The sequence below is a fragment of the Apostichopus japonicus genome, chromosome 2, assembly GCF_037975245.1.
Source record: "Apostichopus japonicus isolate 1M-3 chromosome 2, ASM3797524v1, whole genome shotgun sequence".
Taxonomy (NCBI): domain Eukaryota; kingdom Metazoa; phylum Echinodermata; class Holothuroidea; order Aspidochirotida; family Stichopodidae; genus Apostichopus; species Apostichopus japonicus.
This window is the reverse complement of record NC_092562.1, coordinates 25,334,291-25,353,906: the sequence shown is the minus strand read 5'-3', so window position 1 is coordinate 25,353,906 and position 19,616 is coordinate 25,334,291. Positions and strand designations below refer to the sequence as shown.

Sequence of the window (19,616 nt, the reverse complement as noted above, 5' to 3'; positions counted from 1 at the left end):
TGGCCAAAAAAAGTGTAGGTCGGGCCTAAAGTGCTACATACTGGCTACGCCCCTGATAGTTCTAAATTGGGATTAGATCTCTTACTGAAATATCGCTGACCTAATAAGGTTATCAATAGTACAATTTTTTTGTAGAAAATGGGCACATTTTTAACCTGAGGAAAAGTGGGGCACGTGCCCCCTGTGCCCCACCCCCCCCCCTTGGTTCTGCCGCCCTTGTCCTGGCGAGTAGACGGAACGATTGGGGTTCAGTAAGACTCCTCTTCTAGCTCCAAATCTAAACAGTCATGATATGGAAATCTGCAGTGGCTATGGCAGGCCAAGCCCTCACCAATCCTGTGGTGGATAGGATATTCCAGTTAACACTTTTATGTTTGCTTAAAAGTGACGAATTGGACGAATTTAGAGAGTGTGACACAATTTAATGCGGTACGTCACCTGTTCGACGTCGCTTTGGCGTTCCCTATGAACGAGAAAGCGTAGTGTCTATTTCAAGGCGCAATTTGAAATACCGCCATCTTTCCAAAATGGCGGGATCAACAAACCACTTTCCCTGTATATCCTGTTCAAGGGGCCGTCTTTTTGGCAGTTATAACGTTGTTCATCGTCTGCAAATGAGACAGGTAGTGACAGAGGTTATTGTTTCCCAATTTGGCTGTTTTTATGGGCTGAAACATATATAAATTCAATGCGGGATGTAACGTCGTAGTGAAACTTGTCAGCCTAGCCTAACATTATCCCAGCCTAGCCTAAGTGTCAGACTCTGACTAGGCTTCAGCAAGCCAAGCCTAGGCTACTGTAGGCCAATCTATTCGACCCCAGAGTCCTAACCAAGAATTACGTTTACCTAGCCAAACGTTCACTCAATCGGATTTGTAAGTTTTGCGTTTACTAGGCCTACCCCAAAAGTCGCAACTGTTATCAGTTCAGCACCTAGGCTACAGTAAATGTTGAAAAGTACCTTAGGCCTACACAAAGCTCTCACTCAGTGGAACTAACTTCCAATACTCACTGTAAACGTGACTTGTTTGCTAGGCCTACTTTTACTCTTTTAAAATTGGTCCATGTATTAAAGTTTTGCATTAATGGTATACACAAATCAAAATGTTAGGAAACTTTTGAAACATTCACTAAAAATTGTAATAATAAGTTTTTATTTGCCCTAGGCACAATGATTACTTAGGAACTTGCTGCTTAATTGCAGCATACCCTGCTTACCCTGTGTATATGAATTGCGGGGTATTCTGCTATTTCTCCGAACTTGCATAGCCTAGGGAAAACTGAAGAAGTTGGCCAAGTTTGCACATTAAATAGGCTAGGCCTAGTTGTCCATCACAAATACCTTGGATAAGCATTTTGTAAATTTAATCAGGCTGGATTTAGGTAGAGTATTCAACCACTAAAGATAATTACCTGAAAAGGTATTGGATAAATTTCACATAAAATTAACCCTAACCTTCTCCCTCCACCCTAGTGCATGATATATGATCGAGCTGCACAGCTCTTCATCTCCACCAAACTTGTTTAAATGCTATTGCACACTGTAAATAAACTTTGATTTTAAGTAATATATATCTAAATATTTCAACCTCTGAAGAAAATCCTGTTAGGATGGAAATGTCAGACCCTCTTTAATTAACACATCGTCTTACACAGGCTCTTTTATGGATAAGCAGTTTGCTACCAGTTTTGTTTTATTTTGATATAAATATTATAGTTATAATATCAATTGATAATATAAGTTACTCGAAATGTTAAATCTAAACTAGGCATATACTGTATTGCCAGATATTCTTCAGAATAAAGTTTCAATACATGTTAGTAAACTTTACCTTAATTTAGCCAGAGAAATGACTGTTGATGGAACTTTGTCCTTTTCACCTTCCCCCCCCCCCCTTTTTTTCTCCCCTGAAACAGCTCAGAGGAAGTGTCCATCCCACTCGCCATGCTTTTCCAGTGTGCAAGTCTCTGTTTGGAAGGATACCAGGAAGGATGGCAGTACCACTCAAGGATATTGTTGACCATAACACTCTGCTGGAAGATGGGTAGGTGTCATGTTTTAGTAGCTTCATGTTGAGGAGCCATAAGATTTTTTTGTATTTTTTGGGAGGGAGGAGGGGGGGGGAACCAAGTACAATATGGGATGCCAAAAGGAACTAGGGACTGGAAAATCCTGTCAAACTATCAAATCCAGGGTCACAGAAATTGTCTGGTCCTGTCAGGATATTACTGTGACCACATGCCAAAAAAACCCACAAATATTAAAATATTTAGTTGAAGTCCTGAAAGACATTTTACAAAACAGCTAATAAAATTAGCAGTGCATAATGTCCACCATTTTTTTTTTTTTGGTCATTGTAATCTTTAGTCTTCGTCAGATTGTTCGATACTGCTAAATTGTGGTTTTCAGACGGCCAGAGCTCTTTTCCAGGCCATTCGAGGTACTGGTAATATTGGACATGTATACAAATTTGACCATCGAAAATAAATGTGATCCAAGTTGATGGCCTTGTATTTATTTGTAAAAGAAAAAACAATTGTAACTTTTGCAATGCAGAAGTTTAATTATTTGACCCATGTTGTGGACATAATATACTTTCATGTTCGCACTCGGGCTATACAAAATTTTGTGGTGTTGTATCATGGTTGCTTTGCACAGGTATTCAAGTTAACAACCAGTGGTCGCCTTCTCATTTATGCCATAGAAAACTTTGACCTGTGGTGTTTGTCTGTTGGAAAAGGAACAGTGACCGCCTCCCATATACCAATTGATGTAAAAGTTGAGCAATGTTTGTGATACTGTATATACTTTCAACTTATTGAGAACCAGAGACTTAAACATATGGAGTACTTCCCAAAACCATTTAACCTTTCACAATGATTTTATTCTGAGGGCAAATCCTGCTGCCTGTTGACCATGAAAGATATATATTTATAAATATAGTTAAAGTCATATTAATTAAAGGAAGGAACTCCCTCAGCCCTGGTAGGGAAGGTATGCCAATGGAAATTTAAATGTTTTCTTAAAAATAACCTTCACACAGGCATGTCTTTATGGGATTTAGCAAAGATGGACAGTTTGTGATATCATACACGCTGGTCTTGGACTTTGGTGAAGATAGCGCTATGCCCTGTTACTCTTACAAGCTTCACTGGTGGAAATTTAGAGACAGACAACCTATGGTGAAGGCAAGTTCCACAACAAATCAAGTTTATTGGCTTCAAGTTTTCCTTTTACTTTGTTCCATAAAATTTTGGAAAGGTAGTGTCGAGAAAGGGGACCAACTTCATCTGAAGATTCTGTCTTATTGGTTAACTCTCTGTGCCTGTGGTCTACATATAGATATCCTACTGTATACCACAGTGCACATTATTGTATTATGTATATTCGCCAATAAGTAATATATCCACATGGAAGGAAGTTAAGGCACAATCCATAAACCAGCAGAGAATAAATGGGTTGGACATAACCATTGTCAGGTCACGGGAAACCGCTGAACGATTTAAACTCGACTAAGATGACTAATTTCGAATTAGAAAGTGGATTTTTTTTCCCTGCTTAACTATGACTGGCCGAAGTACTGAACCCTCTTCCCTCACATGCTAACTGTCATCAGTTTAAACAACATCTTTGCCTTTATCTAATGGACCTGTCATCACCCCCATTTGCATGACATAGATTAAATAACAATGAATCCATTATCACATGATGCATAATTCTCCTGAATATTTGTACTGATTTGAATAAATCAAGGTACCTTATCTCACTCTCCTTTTCCGATTCCACAGGTGTCTGAAATTCAACTATTCGCAGAGGAGAAGATAAGCCTTGCTCTCCATCTAGCTGTCTGCAGCTGGCCGACCGATGACACAAAGATACTCGTTTATGGCTGGTAGCTAAAACTTGCTAAATATATTTGATTCTGAGGACATTTTGCTGAATATTTGCAATAAGCTATATAGCAACATTTTGCCTGAGATCTGGACACATTTCCATTCAAGTAGATTGAGTAGTGAAATGCCTTGTTTGAATTGAAGAAAGAACGAGTCAGTCAAGTGACTTTGCTAATGAACGTTCTGCTGTTTGTATATAAATGTGTGGTATGTGAGATTGAAATTAATAAAAACGCCTGAGCAACAAGATATTGAGAATGGAATCAAGGCAAGAATATCTGCCTAGTTAATCTTTGGTTGGTAACTCGGTGATTAAAATCATTTGAATGTTTCTCACTTTGATGACTTGTAATCTAACCTTACCTTAAGTGATGCCAAGACGATTGAAATTGTCAACTCAATGCTCAAGCTTCAAGAGAGGATTTTGAGGTACAGTTGCATAGCCTAAGTGGGCAAGTAAGGAGGGGGGAGGGGGTGAGGAGAGGTACAAAATTGGTTGTGAGAACCACACATGACATTTTCTGCCCAATCCATTCCTTTGACCAAAATGTTCAGATTACATTCAATGGGAAATGCAGTTCTGCAGGTTACAAATAATAAGATTTCAAAAACTCTTTTGCAGGCTACATAAAATTTCCCTACAGTGCTGCACTGTGTAGACCTGCGCCTTAATTAATTTAAGACATGTGTTTATGCTTCTTCTTATTCTCAACTGTGATTTCACATACATTGGATCGAATCATGAAATGCTGATTGCATTATACCGGTGATTAAAACTTGTTAGCCTTGGTCACAATGCTGCCAACTTCAGTGGTTAAAACTCGTTAGCCTTGGTCACAATGTTGCCAACTTCAGTGGATTCTTACTGTCAACTGTACTGTACGAAAAATTGTCTTGTTATCAGTCGAAAGATTATGGACTGAAAGACGAAGAAGACTAAATGGACAGAGATTTGTAATAATTATAAAACGTTTGCATTTTTAAATATTTTATTTTTTATTAATTCTTCTTTGTCTCAGTTATCAGTTTAAACAGTTTAACAGTCATATCGAATGGCAGTTACAATTGCCTCCTTTTCTCCTGTTTTTTATGGCTGACCCACAGTGCCTCGTGTAAGCCTACCCCAGACGAGAAGTTAGCATGCTATGTGACCATCACGGCCGTCCCTCAGTATTCTCCATGCCCCACCTGCACAAATATCAAGCATTCGGGAGACTACCATAGACCAGGCAGGGATGCGGGTAAATATTATAGATCTGTCAGCTGATAGTCATATAAACCTTAAATAGTGTTCATGATGAATGCATGCTATGTGACCATCACGGCCGTCCCTCAGTATTCTCCGTGCCCCACCTGCACCAATATCAAGCATTCGGGAGACTACCATAGACCAGGCAGGGATGCGGGTAAATATTATAGATCTGTCAGCTGATAGTCATATAAACCTTAAATAGTGTACATGATGAATGCATGCTATGTGACCATCACGGCCGTCCCTCAGTATTCTCCGTGCCCCACCTGCACCAATATCAAGCATTCGGGAGACTACCATAGACCAGGCAGGGATGCGGGTTAATATTATAGATCTGTCAGCTGATAGTCATATAAACTTTAAATAGCGTTTATGATGAATGCATCTTGATCGAAAGGAAGTAGTTTGCTATTCTGTTCTGAGCTTGTCAGTTTTCAAATCAGTCAAATTCTTGGGGAAAAGCAAGATATTTTGTTAGGGTACCCAAGTTCAGGTTTGAAACTTTGTTTTGCATGAGTGATCACAATCTTTGATCAAGGGTTGCAGGTTCTGTTAATTATGCAGGTCGTCAGAGAACATAGACAGAAGTTGCTCTTCTTTGGGGAGATAAAATACAACATCTGAATGGAATTACGGTAGCAAGGTTTAACCACCGCTTTCACAAATCATGTTAAACATGAAATGTATTAATAAAGCTTTGGCCAAAAGGGAAGCTTACGAAAGCTTGGTAAATCTGCTAGAATTCCTAAAGGCTAAATATTAACAACTTTTGGATAGGAAGGCATTAGAAGGGTACAGGAGGGGAGGGACAGGATGGGAGGGGAGAGGGACAGGATGGGGAGGGTGAGTGATATTCAGTTGTTTGGTCATGTTATTTTTCCGTGATAAAGAGAGGTGTCTGTCTGCATCATCTGATGTTAATCATTACAGATGCTGTTTTTGAATTCCATTCATTTGTGGATGACCAGTTCTTGGTTTTTGGTTTCTTATCATCACATGGAAGACCTGATGACCAAGCTGGTCACTACACTGGCAGTACTGAATTTTTGCATTTGGTCCTTGCCTTTCAATAATTAGATGATAATGCTAAGAATAGCTGAATAATCTTTCTTTGTGGGAGATTTGTGGGATTTATCCCTTCTTATTCGCAGCAAACATTTCGTTTTCAAGTTTCCAACGTTACTTGCTTTTTTTTCTTTTTCTTAATTTTTTTTTTTACCTAATTTTCTTTGTAGATATGCCGTTTGGTGATATACCCCCTGAACTGGCAGACGAGTTCGGTCCTGTTTCCTTTGTGGAACCTCCTCCACCCTGTTGTCTCAAACACAGTTATGCAGTTCACACCAGGTTCGAAATGTCGCCCCCTTTCCCTGGTTTCTCTCCGATACATTCCATGCGCAAGGATGGAGTGGTGGTTCTGAACTCTGGTGATACCCTTATTGCCTTATCGGTCAACCTCTGTAAGGTATCCGATGCTGTGTTCTCTCCGTCCGCCGGAAGATTCTCCTTCAAAGACACTCCCCGGAAAAGCGAATCGAGAAATAAACCTCCTAGGAGGACACTTTCCAATGGAGATTTTCACTCCACAATGGAACAGCTTCAAAGTTGCGAAAGTCCGTCGGACGGCAGATGTGGGGATTCGTTGGGAAGTTCCGAATTTGAATTTGCAAAGAAGACCAAAAGTATACAAAAGGTGCAGCTGAGGTTAAGGAAATGTCACCACAGAGCCGAGGAGGGGGGCCACAAACCGACCCCTAGAGAGTCGAGGGACATGCTGGATATGCTGGACGAAGGTGACAAAGGGAAACAAACTGTGGAGTCCTGTTCCATCCAGAGTGTGTTTGAAGCAGGTTGTCAAACCTGCAGATTATGTCAGGAGATAACTCACGTTACAGGCACCAAACCTGAGGCAAACCAAGAATGCTCCATAGACTCCAGCACCGAGCCGTGTGTGTTTGAAAGTGCCTCCCATCGTCAAGACGGAGACGACTTGGCCTTAGATCACTTAACCAGCCCGTGCAATTTATCAGACTATATCTCCTCTGGTGGAGAGGATGACTTCCGTCATCCGCTGGGAGAGGCGGAACCTCTCTCGGAGGAGCGGGAGCATGTTCTGGAATCGAGACAGTCGCCGCGCAGCGGTGGTGGCAAATGTGAATTTGGAAACGGAAATGAGTCAGCGAGGAGCTACCAAGGTTTTCCCGAAGCTGCCAAAAGTGGAAGGCAGTCACCTCTATGCAATTCGGATCTATGCAATATTTCGGGTACCTCGTGTACCCCCATCGCGAACGGTATATTCCAAAACCTCCACCGGGCCGAACGGACGGGCGGTTTGACGTTCGCCTTCGACGCTGCCTCGCAGACGTCGGACGGGAAGAGCAGTATCGGGAGCGAACTGGACGGAACCTGCCCGTACCACTGCCCGGACTTTGACGACACTCAGAGCAGCAACGCAACCATCAAGGACTGCACCTGTAACATGCAGCGGATATTTTACGCCTTGAGAAGATTTGTGGAGAAGGGGTCCATTGAGAATAATGGAAATGTTGATCATGACAGTAAGTGATAGGATCCTAGGAATTTGACCACCAATGGTACAACCACTCCCCCCCCCCTGATATCGAACCCCCTCCCCGTATCGTTTACTCCTGTATAGTATGGGAAAGTACCAGGTAAGGTATCTTGGAGGGGGAGTGGGATTGATGATGGGATTAAGTAATCAAAGCTAAATACTGTCATAAGTTATGAATTACAACGTACTTGAACTTCGATTGCCCACACCTCTTACCCACACCTCTTACCCACACCTCTTACCCACCCCTCTTACCCACCCCTCTTACCCACGCCTCTTACCCACTCTTCTTACCCACCCTCCATTGCCATATTAATTTCAGTTTGTAATGTAAGCTTACATTTGTAAACGTTTCTATCTCTCTCATCAAGATTATGGACCCGATTACCACAACATGGTTCCAATCCATGTTACAGGGCCGTACGACCTGGCGTCTTTGAAGAAATCGTCTAAAGCGTCTCCCGAGGTGGGTGTTCCTCAAAATTGCCACATTTTGTTTTTTACATTCCAATTACAAAGTATTTTTTCAATGGATTCCCTACTCCCAACCACCACCCAATGCCCTCTCCACTATACCCCTCCGTACATCATCCTTTTCCAACCCACTAGTTTGTGAAATACTTTGCTTGCACAGACTTTTAATCAATCGCTTTTTCTCTTTCTGAATTTGTAACCTCCCAGTAAGTGTTCTACAAAGATTGCAAATTTTGTAACGCTCAAGGGAGAATAGGTTCTTCTCAAAAATGAAAGAGAACAACATTTTTTCCCTTTTTTGGGGGGGGGGGGGAGGGAGTGGGGGGGGTCTGATTCTGTGATAGAAAGAAAGATCTTTTCAAAATATCTCAAAAAGGAGAAACACACTGAAAAGAAAACTTAAAAAACTAATAAATGACACGGAGGTCCACTTTCTGGTGACAGAGATACGTTTGTCTCAAGTGTGATGTGATAACATGTACTTACAAATAGTAGACCTAACATTTTCACAAATTTCTTTTCAGGATCCGTGTATCGAGGTTCGTCAGATCACTCTCGACGCAGAGCACTACATCTGCGATGCCATCTGTAAGAGAGCTACTTGGGGCAAACGGTACATCTCATTCACAGATTATGACATGAACATTCTAGATGTAAGTTGGATGCTTTGCCCATGAGACTATTTCCAATCACGTCACAGTCTTTCTGCGACCCTTTTTTTTTCTTTCTTCATAGTTGTGTCACTTCTAATGTTATGAATGGTTATGGGTGTCTCTCATATATAATTAATATAATTTAAATATTTGATATGTTTTGATGTGTTCTGATGTAATCAGTGGTTGGTGAATATGCCTGCTGAAATGCTCTATGGAGGCTAGTCGAAACCGGGCCCCCACTCGAGAATATCCAACTTTAAACTGATCAAACCTGAGCTCTTGGTATGAAATATTGCTACAATATTTTCATTTTTTTTCAGCAAGCAGTAGCTATTGAGCTTTGAGCGATCACCTAACCTTCGGTGGTGTCATCCCTTCGTTCCACACAGCGTCTGTAATCCTACACTTTTGGAATATGCTAAACTGTCAAGTCTTTTTCGTTTCATGTTGAATTTTGTCAATCAATTGTCACCATCTCTTACTGCAGGTTTGCCCCGATTCAAGCACTGTTTATGTGTTGCTGAAAGCTTTAGTGAGGGCCTGGCCAGAGAGCAAGACATCTGTGGATATCTTTGAGTTTGATGACAATCCAACGAGGTGAATTATTGGACCCTCCTCCCCCCACCCCCCTCTGCCCCCTACATCAATACAATTTATGCTAATGTGTTACCACTATCAACTCTCCAGGGGCAGTACGGCCAATATCAAGGGACGATAACTTAGACCCCTGCAACTACCATCCCTTCCATTCCCACCCTACCCCTTTAAACTGACTGAGTCTTTCATTACCGGGCCGTTATACACTGTGAATGATTGCCAAGACATTGGACAGGTCTTGGTTAATCATTCACATGGACTAACTGAATACTGAAAATTCTATGTCAAGTCTGCCAAAAATTTTCATGATTCTGCATATGAATGATAAATTGAAATAAATTTATTTGTAATATAGACCTGTTCAGAGATGAACAGTCAACAATGCCCTAGTTGCTCGGTTGAAAACGACGTAGAACTGGTTGATCGATTATGATTACTGTTTGGGAGGAAAAGCCAGTAGGTTTTCCTTGAACTAATTGTACTCGCTATTGGAAGATAGTTTACTCGAAGTTTGTTTTTATCTCAATACAGCGACACTCCAGAAGTGTTCGAAACCGGTTTCAGCTTTGCTTGGAATCTGAAAACAGGTATTTGATTGTTATTTTATTAAAAGGCTTTTAGCGTTTCACCCTGGTGGTCAAACATGCGTACTCTTTTAGAGACCGGTAGTTCTTCTGTTTTCAGTTATCCCTGTCTGATGAAAACAAGAAAGGATTATTGATTCATAAAGTACCTTGTGAAAGCTAAGTTTCTTTTGGAAGAATTTACCATCATTATGGTATGTCTTCCCTCTTCTTCATGAAGTAACCGTCTATGATTTCTCCCAGAGCTGTTGATTAGGGTTAACCTGATCTGTACAGTGTGCACATGTATTTTGATACCTATTAAGCAACAATGAAAGTATTTAGTACTAACAGGGTTATAGCTAGGAGATTGTGAGTGCTGGTTAAATAAATTTGCGAAGCGTAGCGAGCGAAGCTCTCCCATCTCACGGCCGGGGGTCCAGGGGCCCGCTTAAGGGTGATTTTTGCTACTTTTCAGATTTACAATTGGTAAATAACAGAAAAAGGTGACGTTATGATCATGTTTTACGGCAAATTTGTTACTTTTGTTGTATTTCACAAGCATTTTACTATTTTTTTGTGCCAGCCAGTGGACTGTTTATTCACTTCCAATGCCGGCCGGCAGGCGTGAGTGGCGGTTACCACCGGCCGCCGCCGGCCGGCGTGGCTATAACCCTGAGTACTAAATATTAAAGCAGTGGAATCATCAATCAAATCAAATTTGCATATTTATCTGTGAAGTAGTCTTCCTGTTTAGTATCCTTATTGGAAAGACTATGACAGGGGTTCTCAGTAGGTGGTCTCTGGGCCAAACCCTGGCCCCTGCAGGATTTAACTTTGGCCTGCCAAACAAATTGGCCCCCAAGTTTGCACTCATAGTGTATGCAATATGTTAAGATCTTCAACTTAAGCACCCTACACCCTATCTTTAGCACCCTACTGGCTTAGGCACCGTACTGTCCTAGGCACCATAACTTTAGCATCCTACAGGCTTAGGCACCCTACTGTCCTAGGCACCATAACTTTAGCATCCTATGGGCTTAGGCACCCTACTGTCCTAGGCACCATAACTTTAGCATCCTACGGGCTTAGGCACCCTACTGTCCTAGGCACCCTATTGGCTTAAGCCCTATATTTCAAGCACCCCACACACAATAGCACCCTAACTTAAGCACCCTTTTGGCTAAAACACTGTAACTTAAGCACCCTACACCCTTAAGCACTCTTACTTAAGCACCCTACTGGCCCACCTTGCCCATTGCGCAATACAGGTTTAGTGAGATTTTGATGGTGTTCATCCCTTTGCTTCAATGGCTCTCGTAGAAAAGTAACTTGAGATATCTCTGGAATAAACCATGATAACGTCATCATCATCATCAGATTGTTATGATTGTTGAGTCTAAAAGTAGCTCTCTTAAACTCTTTATCTCTCTTTATGTCTGTCAATGTTGTATCAGGGACGTATGAGACATTACACATTGAAGATCTGGTACCCTTCGACCAATCACAACTGATCAAAATGTGGAATCCTGGATTTCTGAGGACACTTCAGCTGCAGAGGAAAGCTGCGCTGCCTCAAAACCACTCAAACAGCGTCCACATACTCACCAACGAAGCAGTCTTTAAAAGTAAGTTCCTTCAGATGGTTCTTAAAAGTAACACGGCATTCAGATGTTTGAGTTTGATTTATTTCCAAATTATATAAATACAATGGTGAATAGTTAATATACAAGGAGGTGGAGAAGGTCTGAAGAAGCAGAGATTTTAACGAGCAGTCCCCCGTTACAAAAACAATAAACAAAAGAATACAAAGGATAAGTAAGAGGAAGAAGAAAAGACAAAAGCAAGAAAGAAAAAATCACTGCTTAATGATAATAATCGTTGAGTCAAATGGATCTCATGTTTTTTGTTTGAAGCAATGAATACTAGTGGATGTTTTTATTTTGTTGTCCAAACTATTCCAGAATTGATAAAGAAGTTGATTAGTCCTCCCGGAAGTGATAACATTTGTACGGAAGTTTTGACAAAAGGGTGTATTGTAGTTTTGAATGTCACAATTAAAAAGATAGTAATCATCAAAGTTAGAAGGCAAAAGTCCATTAACATATTTATACATAAATTCGAGCGACTAGGAGTTTTGTATGTGTCGAAAATATTTCAGATTTTTAGGTTAGAAAATATAATGTTGCACTGTCATGGTGGTAGAATCATGTATCAAATATCAACTTTATTTTAGAATGTTGCAAAAAAAAAAAGACAGAAAACTAATGAATGTTGTGTATTCATGGCATGATGCATTCAAATTGAAAGAAGAAATTTTTTGCAAAATTTGGAAGAAACCCAATTGGCAATATAAATGTATGACTTCCTACCTTGAGTACAAAGTGTATCAATGTCAACTTTTGCTCTCTGGGAAAACCGCAATTCGGAAGTCGAATGGGAAGTTCATGTTCCATTTTCATTCATTAAAAAAGTAATTAACGCTGGACTTTTCTCTTTAACCTGTTTTTGATAATTTTTCTTGCTGCTGCTGCCTTTCTCATCTTGAATCAGCTGAGGACAACATTGACACTTCTCTGTGACAACAATTCAGGAAACAAAGAGAGTCGAACAAGGATTTTACTTATCATTATCCTGTTCTTACGTTAATAAAATGTACTTCATTTTCAGACAAATCCTTAACCAGATTGTTGGATCCTGTCCATTACGTTGCCATCATACTTACGTGATATTCGTCAACAGAGATGAAGTGGAAGGTGTTTGTTTAAGAACTGCCAAGTGATTCGTGAGGCTGATATTGAGGAGCCGGGAAATATTCGTGAGTTTTACAAAAGTGGTGTTGAGACATCGAAGGATTCAACGTACAACTTCCTTTCCCGATTCTTTGCCGTGGCCGGAAAATCTCGCAAATGTCTTCATCGATATGTTAATCAAATTGACTGCATCTTGCAAAGCAGATTGAACGTTTGTGAAGTAACCTTTGGTTTCGTGGAAGAGTTCAGCAAAGTATCGTCACGCCTCAACTATCTCCATCGCGAAAAGGAAGGAAAATTATCGATCACATAATATTTTCAGATGGAACCTCCAGGGGAAGAAAAAACAGCACCGCCATAGGTCTAGATTGACTGATTATCAAAGATGGTTTCTCATCTATCATTGATGAAAATGCGAATCTAAGGTAGAATACTGTCCGAAGAACGACCAATATAAAAACTGATGAGAGGGCATGGAATCAAGCAAATGAGTTCATGACTTCCTTACTTGGTAATATAAGCACCACAAAGCTTCAAAATGTCCGCATTGTGGTCATCGAGTGCAATGGGTCAAGTTTGACTATGGTCGGTTTTGTCATCTATTTGATAAAATGTGTGAGTAGAATTCTGCTCCGACTTTTTTTCTGTTTCCGTTCGAGAGCGTGCTCTGAATGGGTTCTGTTTCAGCCTCCATTGTAGGGTGTAGTTTTATGTGGGTGTATTTCAGCGTCTGTTCGGAGTCGGTTGTGCTCCAGAGTCTGTACTGAGTGGGTTCTATTTCAGACTCTGTTATATGATGATACTTTACGTGGGTGTGTTTCAGAGTCTGCACTGAGTGGGTTCTGTTTCAGACTCTGTTATATGGTGATACTTTACATGGGTGTGTTTCAGACTCTGTTATTTGTTGATACTTTATGTGGGTGTGTTTCAGAGTCTGTTCTGAACTTCTGAGTCAGTTGTGTTCCAGAGTCTGTACTGAGTGGGTCCTGTTTCAGACTCTGTTACAGGATATGGTGATACTTAACGTGGGTGTGTTTCAGAGTCTGTACTGAGTGGGTTCTGTTTCAGACTCTGTTATATGGTGATACTTGAGTGGGTTCTGTTTCAGCCTCCATTGTATGGTGTCAATAAACATGGGTGTGTTTCAGAGTGCATTCTGAATGGGGTTCAGTATTAAAGTCTGTACTTAGTGGGTGCTGTTTCAGACTCTGTTATATGGTGATACTTGAGTGGGTGTGTTTCAGAGTCTGTTCTGAGTGGGTTCTGTTTCAGCCTCCATTGTATGCTGTAAATTAAAGTGGGTGTGTTTCAGAGTGCATTCTGAATGAGGGTCAGTATTAAAGTCTGTACTTAGTGGGTTCTGTTTCAGACTCTGTTACATGGTGATACCTTACGTGGGTGTGTTTCAGAGTCTGTTCTGAGTGGGTTCTGTTTCAGCCTCCATTGTATGGTGTAAATTAAAGTGGGTGTGTTTCAGAGTGCATTCTGAATGAGGGTCAGTATTTAAGTCTGTACTTAGTGGGTTCTGTTTGAGAGTCTGTTATATGGTGATACCTTACATGGGTGTGTTTCAGAGTCTGTTCTGAGTGGGTTCTGTTTCAGCCTCCATTGTATGGTGTAAATTAACGTGGGTGTGTTTCAGAGTGCATTCTGAATGGGGTTCAGTATTAAAGTCTGTACTTAGTGGGTTCAATTTCAGACTGTCATATGGATCAGACTAACCTTGGTCTGACAGGGAGTCTGTGCTACAGTAAAATGTTTTTTTTTTTTTTCTCGGTGTCTGTTGTGAGGTGTGTCTGTCTTTGAGACCCTTATAGTCTGGTTTTATGCGAGTACCAAACAGAGTCTCTCTTATGGGGTTTTTTGGCCATGGTCAATGTCACAGTGTATGTCAGATATTTTTAACATCTTTTATTTATTTATTTTATTTTTATTATTATTTGTTTTGTTCCTGTGTCTGGACAACTGTGATTTGCCCCAGAGCCTCCTATTTGTTTGTTTAAAGTGACAAGTCATTGGGTCAGTTTTGATCTCCATTTTCTTAGGTCAACTCGAGGTTAATATCAGGATGACAGGGAAAACAGCAGGCAGTGTTGTTAGGAGTATGTAACCCCAGAATGAAACCTTTGAAATTGACTATTAACAAACAATGGTAATATGCCCATCTACAAATCTATGTAACTGTTGATTGAAACAAGATTCCCTGCAGGAATTTTATTTTCCCAAGATATGTTATACCACTGTTTGGAAATAACAAAAAAACAAACATAAACAACACTTTTCATTTCAATCTTAGTGTTTTCATTCAAAATGTAATAAAAATAATATTAATGATACTAATAATAAATAATTAATACAAAACTTTGACTTGGAAAATAAATACTTTGCGTATTAACGTTCTGCAAATTTAACAATCATGAACACATCTGTTCATGGTTAATGCACCCCAGTTCACTGTGTCACATTTCAACACAGAAAAACCAAATAGAAGCACATCCTAGTTTTGGTATCTCTGAGATTCTTGTTGCTGAATAACTGATAACAGAAAGTGTCAGTTGCAGATTTTACCAGTTATACGCAACACATAACCTAGTGAAAAGTGTAAAACAATGGGGAGGGGGGGGGGGCAAGAGAGGAACAATTTGAAGTTTCTGGATAAAAGATTGTCTACAAATAATTTCCTTTAGAATCTCCCGGCAGTGTTTTCCTTCCCCCTTCTGTGAATCTTTCTTCCCATGTCCTCATTTTTCTCCAAATTGATATTGATTTAACATTTCCAATTTTTTAACCGTCACAGTCCTTATATTGCTTGCTCTGTGTCCTGATTTGAATAGTTTTAATTCTTACTTTAGTTCTACTATGTTGTGCTTTTATAGTCATTGCATGGAGGGTACCCCTGACAAGTGTTACATTGTCAAGCCAGGGTAAATGTTAGACACCATCAATGATTATTTTTTTCAAGATCTGTTTTAAGTTTTTTAACTCAAAATTTTAAGAAATTACAAGCCATTGGTTTATTTTTTTTGGAGCCAGTCTACTCATGGCTGTCTAGCTATCAAACCAGCATTACCAGTGACCTATTTGCACAATAGATGACAGAGCCCGTCGGTAGTTCTGCATTTCTCTGAGAAGTCAATTGGTCATTTGTACTAATACATTCATCTTGTCTATTGAGTCTATCCAGTTCTGCAGTTTAGATGCTTTATCTTGGTTGTCCTTGGGTTTTTTGTGTGTTTTTTTGTTTAATTTGTGTGTCTGTAATCTGGCATTAAAGGATAGTGTCACATTTAGAAAACTGAAACAAAACCGGAAAGAACCTCCTCCCCTACCACCACCCCCTCCCCCACCACCCCTCCAACTTCTCCACCACCCCTCCCCACCCACCTTCACCCCACAGTTGATATTCTTGAATCACAATATCGAATTACAGCTCTTGTTGCTGGAAATATGATTCGAGTCACTTCAAGTGGTGCTGGTTTATGATTGTGGGGGGGGGTTTGGGGGGCGGGGGCACCCTTAGTAACAGTGACTGAGTGTATAGATAGTTACATTCAATCAAAGGATTGTTACACTGCCAGGCTTGAGAAGCACAGAATGGCAATGTTTATTATCATTCAATGGCACTCTAACCCTCTCGCTTTTCCTATTTATTTTTGTATTGGGTTTTTTCTCTCTTTATGCTCTCAAGGTCAACCAGTGTCAAATGCTTTGGAGACAACTTTGTTATTCATTTAATTACCTTTTAAATATTGCATTTGATATAAAATGGGCATTTTGATGATGTAAATAATTAATAAATAAATATTATTTTATCTCAATTTTTGGTTTTACTCCTCTGAAGGAGGGCGGAGGCAGGGGAAAGGAGGAGATAGAGAAGGGGGGGGGAGGATGGGGTGGTGTGTTGGGAGTAGTAGAGGTGAAGAATCTACATTAATTACACTTCAGTTCCAGTAAGAAAAGAATTTTGTTTTTTCCAATGTATTAGAATGTGATTGAAAGGAAGAATTTTAGGCAGAAATTTAAGTTTGATATTTTATAGCTCATTAAAACAATGCTATCAGTCCAGGTTGTATTTGCATATCACTTTTCAAGTTTTGAACGGTAACCCTTTTTATCGTCTCAGCATCATTGATGAAAGTGGCTGGATAACCTAGCCTAAGACACGGACCATTCGGCCAGTTCCTTAGATGCAACACACAACCCAATGGGGAGACATCAGACATTTCACGGCCTCATATGACGTGTTTTTCATCGATATTTAGTGTTGGATGTCATCCGAGGATGCACTTGTTGTTTATATGAAGTTTAAAGAACATGCTTTGGTTGAGTTATGAAAGCAACTTATAATAAAATGATGAATTGACGTTAACGTTTAGTCCTGCACTGTGCTGATGACGTCATCATCAATTTAGCCTTAAAGGAGCAATCCAGAGATTTAACCTTTTTTCCTGTTTTATTGGACTATAACATATCAGAACTAACATTCGGCCTAAAGTCTTCCTTTAAAGTCATTCACTGTATTTCTGTGCATGTTAACGATGATGAGAGGTCTTGTCTTTGCTACGAAATCGTCTGGTTTTCACAGTCATTTTATATTCAGGGTAGGAGGGATAGGGAGGGTGCGGGGGGGGGATGGGTGGTTGGTCAAGGCAGTCTCAACAATTTTGAGAGAACTCTAATTTGAACTAATAATAAGAGCACCTATCTATAACTTTATTCACTCTCATCAGCTTCATTCAGCACTCTGTATGAATTTTAAATGCAATGTCCGTAAAATGTGTGCTAGTAATGTATCGTACTGAAGGAGCTGGTCTTTGCAGCTCTAGGAAAGTTGTATTCACGTTAGTAATTATCAGTCGATTGAGTGAGAGAGAGAGAGAGTGTGTGTGTGTGTGGTGGAGAGTGTGATAGAGAACAAGTGGGTTAAATATTACTACCTACGTGATGCAGGAGTACCAAAGAAACATGCTTCTCCTGTAGAAAGCCCATGGTATCTGGCTGGTTATATACTCAAATCATCTTTGATGGTTTGATGCTTTCATTTTTTTCTGTTTATTTATCAAAAGTTTAAAAAAACGATAAGCAATAGAAGCTGAATCAAGACTTTTTTTGTCGCCCAATCTTTTGTCTATGGATTTTTTTTTTAGTTTTATGAATTTTGCCATTGCCTCTAGTCAGATTTCAGGCAATAAACTTTGACATTGGGGTGGGGGTGAGGGCATAGGGTTATGGCTACTCACCAACACCCATCTCCACTAGGGGGCACTGAGAGCCGAGGTGTGCCCCAGGGACAATTATGTTATGTTTTCCTTAAATTTCCTTTAATTGTAACATGAACATGAAAAGACATCCTTTTATATCATATACTTCTCATGTGCCCCCCCCCCCCCATTTGACTCAGGGTCTGGGTATGTAGCCCTCACCTCTACCCCTTCCTTCTAGTACTAATGCCCTCACCCCATCTCAGGGCCATACCCATGGTATGGATTCAAACTTTGTAGTATTCAGTTTTAAGAGCATGAGAAAGCGTTGCACAGTTGTTACATAGGATCCAATAGTCTATAATTGATTGACTTATTACCTATTCAGTAGTTTTTAGTTCATTCATAATTCTAGGAATGTACATATTTCTGTCTTTAATTTGTCGTATAGTGTGGCACAAAATTGGTTAGATCTTCTAAAATGGCCACAAAGTTGCAGAACAATGCACTTTTCACAGTATTCCCCTTGGCAGGTTTAATATCTAATTAATCTAATCAAGTTGTTCACAACGTGTGCTAGTCTCTGTCTTCAAGTTTTCTCATAATAACGGAGCAGAGGAAAGCAGTCAGTCTCCGTTCAAATTTAGTTCACAGCAAGAGATGCTCTGGTTTGCTCCACTTTATAGGTTCTTTCAAATGTTAGGACATGTTTTGGCAAACACATGTGAATTGTTTTAAAATGGTTCCGTTATGCTGTACCTTTACTGTCTTGTAAGAAAGGACATAATGCCAGTGGCGTAGCTAGCGGGGAGGGAGGGGTTAAAGAATGCCACCCTCCCCCAGGAATGTTTGGGGACGCGATGGGCGACGGTGAAAATTCAATGGGAGAAAAGAAAAATCTAAATGTACTCGAAACCTGGGGGATGGGGCCGATGATTGGATGGGGGGGGGGGGGTAACTACTAAAGAGAATGTAATGAAAAGTCACCTCAAGAATACGTGCGGGGGGGGGGGGGCAACCACCAAATAGAAAGTAATAAACGGTCACCCCAAAAATATGTGCGCTACGCGCGCGGTTGCAGTGTCTCTCTGCGAGTAGCCATATATTTGTATTCACATATATATATTTGTTTTTTAATATGTGATATAAACGGATAGCTTCGACCGCTCAGGCGCAAACATTATTTTATAGTCTTTTTCCCAAAAAGAAACTTTTAATACACCAATGTAGCCTTAAAAGAAATAGAAATGATAGGACCATTTTCTATCTGAGTCCTTTTCGAAAAACAAAAATTTCAAAAAGGGAACGGGCGATCCCTTTCCCATTAAACCCCTCCCCCAGGACGACGATCCACCGCTATGTCCCTGAAATGAGGACAGACATTTGACTTCCCCTCTCCCTCCCCGCCCAACTCTAAAAAACCGGCTACGCCCCTGAAACATACAACATACACGGTACACACATTGGCAATGTGTGTACCGTGTATGTTGTACGTTTCAGGGGCGTAGCCAGTGACATTGGTGTAATAATGGGTGACATCGATTTTAAAAGTAATGACAGATAATTTGTAGTTTTAGGAGCTACTATCGAACAGTTTAACCTGTTTTATTTTCTACATTTCCATTTTACCGTTCTTCGTCAGTTTGGGTGATGG

The 19,616-nt window shown here is 40.3% G+C and overlaps 1 protein-coding gene across 3 annotated transcripts; it reads left to right on the top strand.

Moving 5' to 3' along the window:
- Positions 1-507: 507 nt before the first annotated feature.
- LOC139983799 (DDB1- and CUL4-associated factor 15-like) lies at positions 508-17,864 on the top strand. 3 transcript variants are annotated; one of them, XM_071997580.1, is made up of 12 exons: positions 508-623; positions 1,918-2,045; positions 3,045-3,189; positions 3,790-3,893; positions 4,999-5,135; positions 6,382-7,704; positions 8,090-8,184; positions 8,717-8,845; positions 9,336-9,445; positions 9,977-10,032; positions 11,466-11,636; positions 12,679-17,864. In XM_071997580.1, exons 1-12 carry the CDS (start codon positions 528-530, stop codon positions 12,735-12,737), a joined length of 2,553 nt encoding a protein of 850 aa, XP_071853681.1. In that variant the 5' UTR covers positions 508-527; the 3' UTR covers positions 12,738-17,864. The 3 variants fall into 3 exon arrangements, with proteins under 3 accessions (XP_071853681.1, XP_071853689.1, XP_071853698.1); XM_071997588.1 differs by lacking the exon at positions 508-623 and adding an exon at positions 652-875; XM_071997597.1 differs by lacking the exons at positions 508-623; positions 1,918-2,045; positions 3,045-3,189; positions 3,790-3,893; positions 4,999-5,135 and adding an exon at positions 5,232-5,465.
- Positions 17,865-19,616: the final 1,752 nt, after the last annotated feature.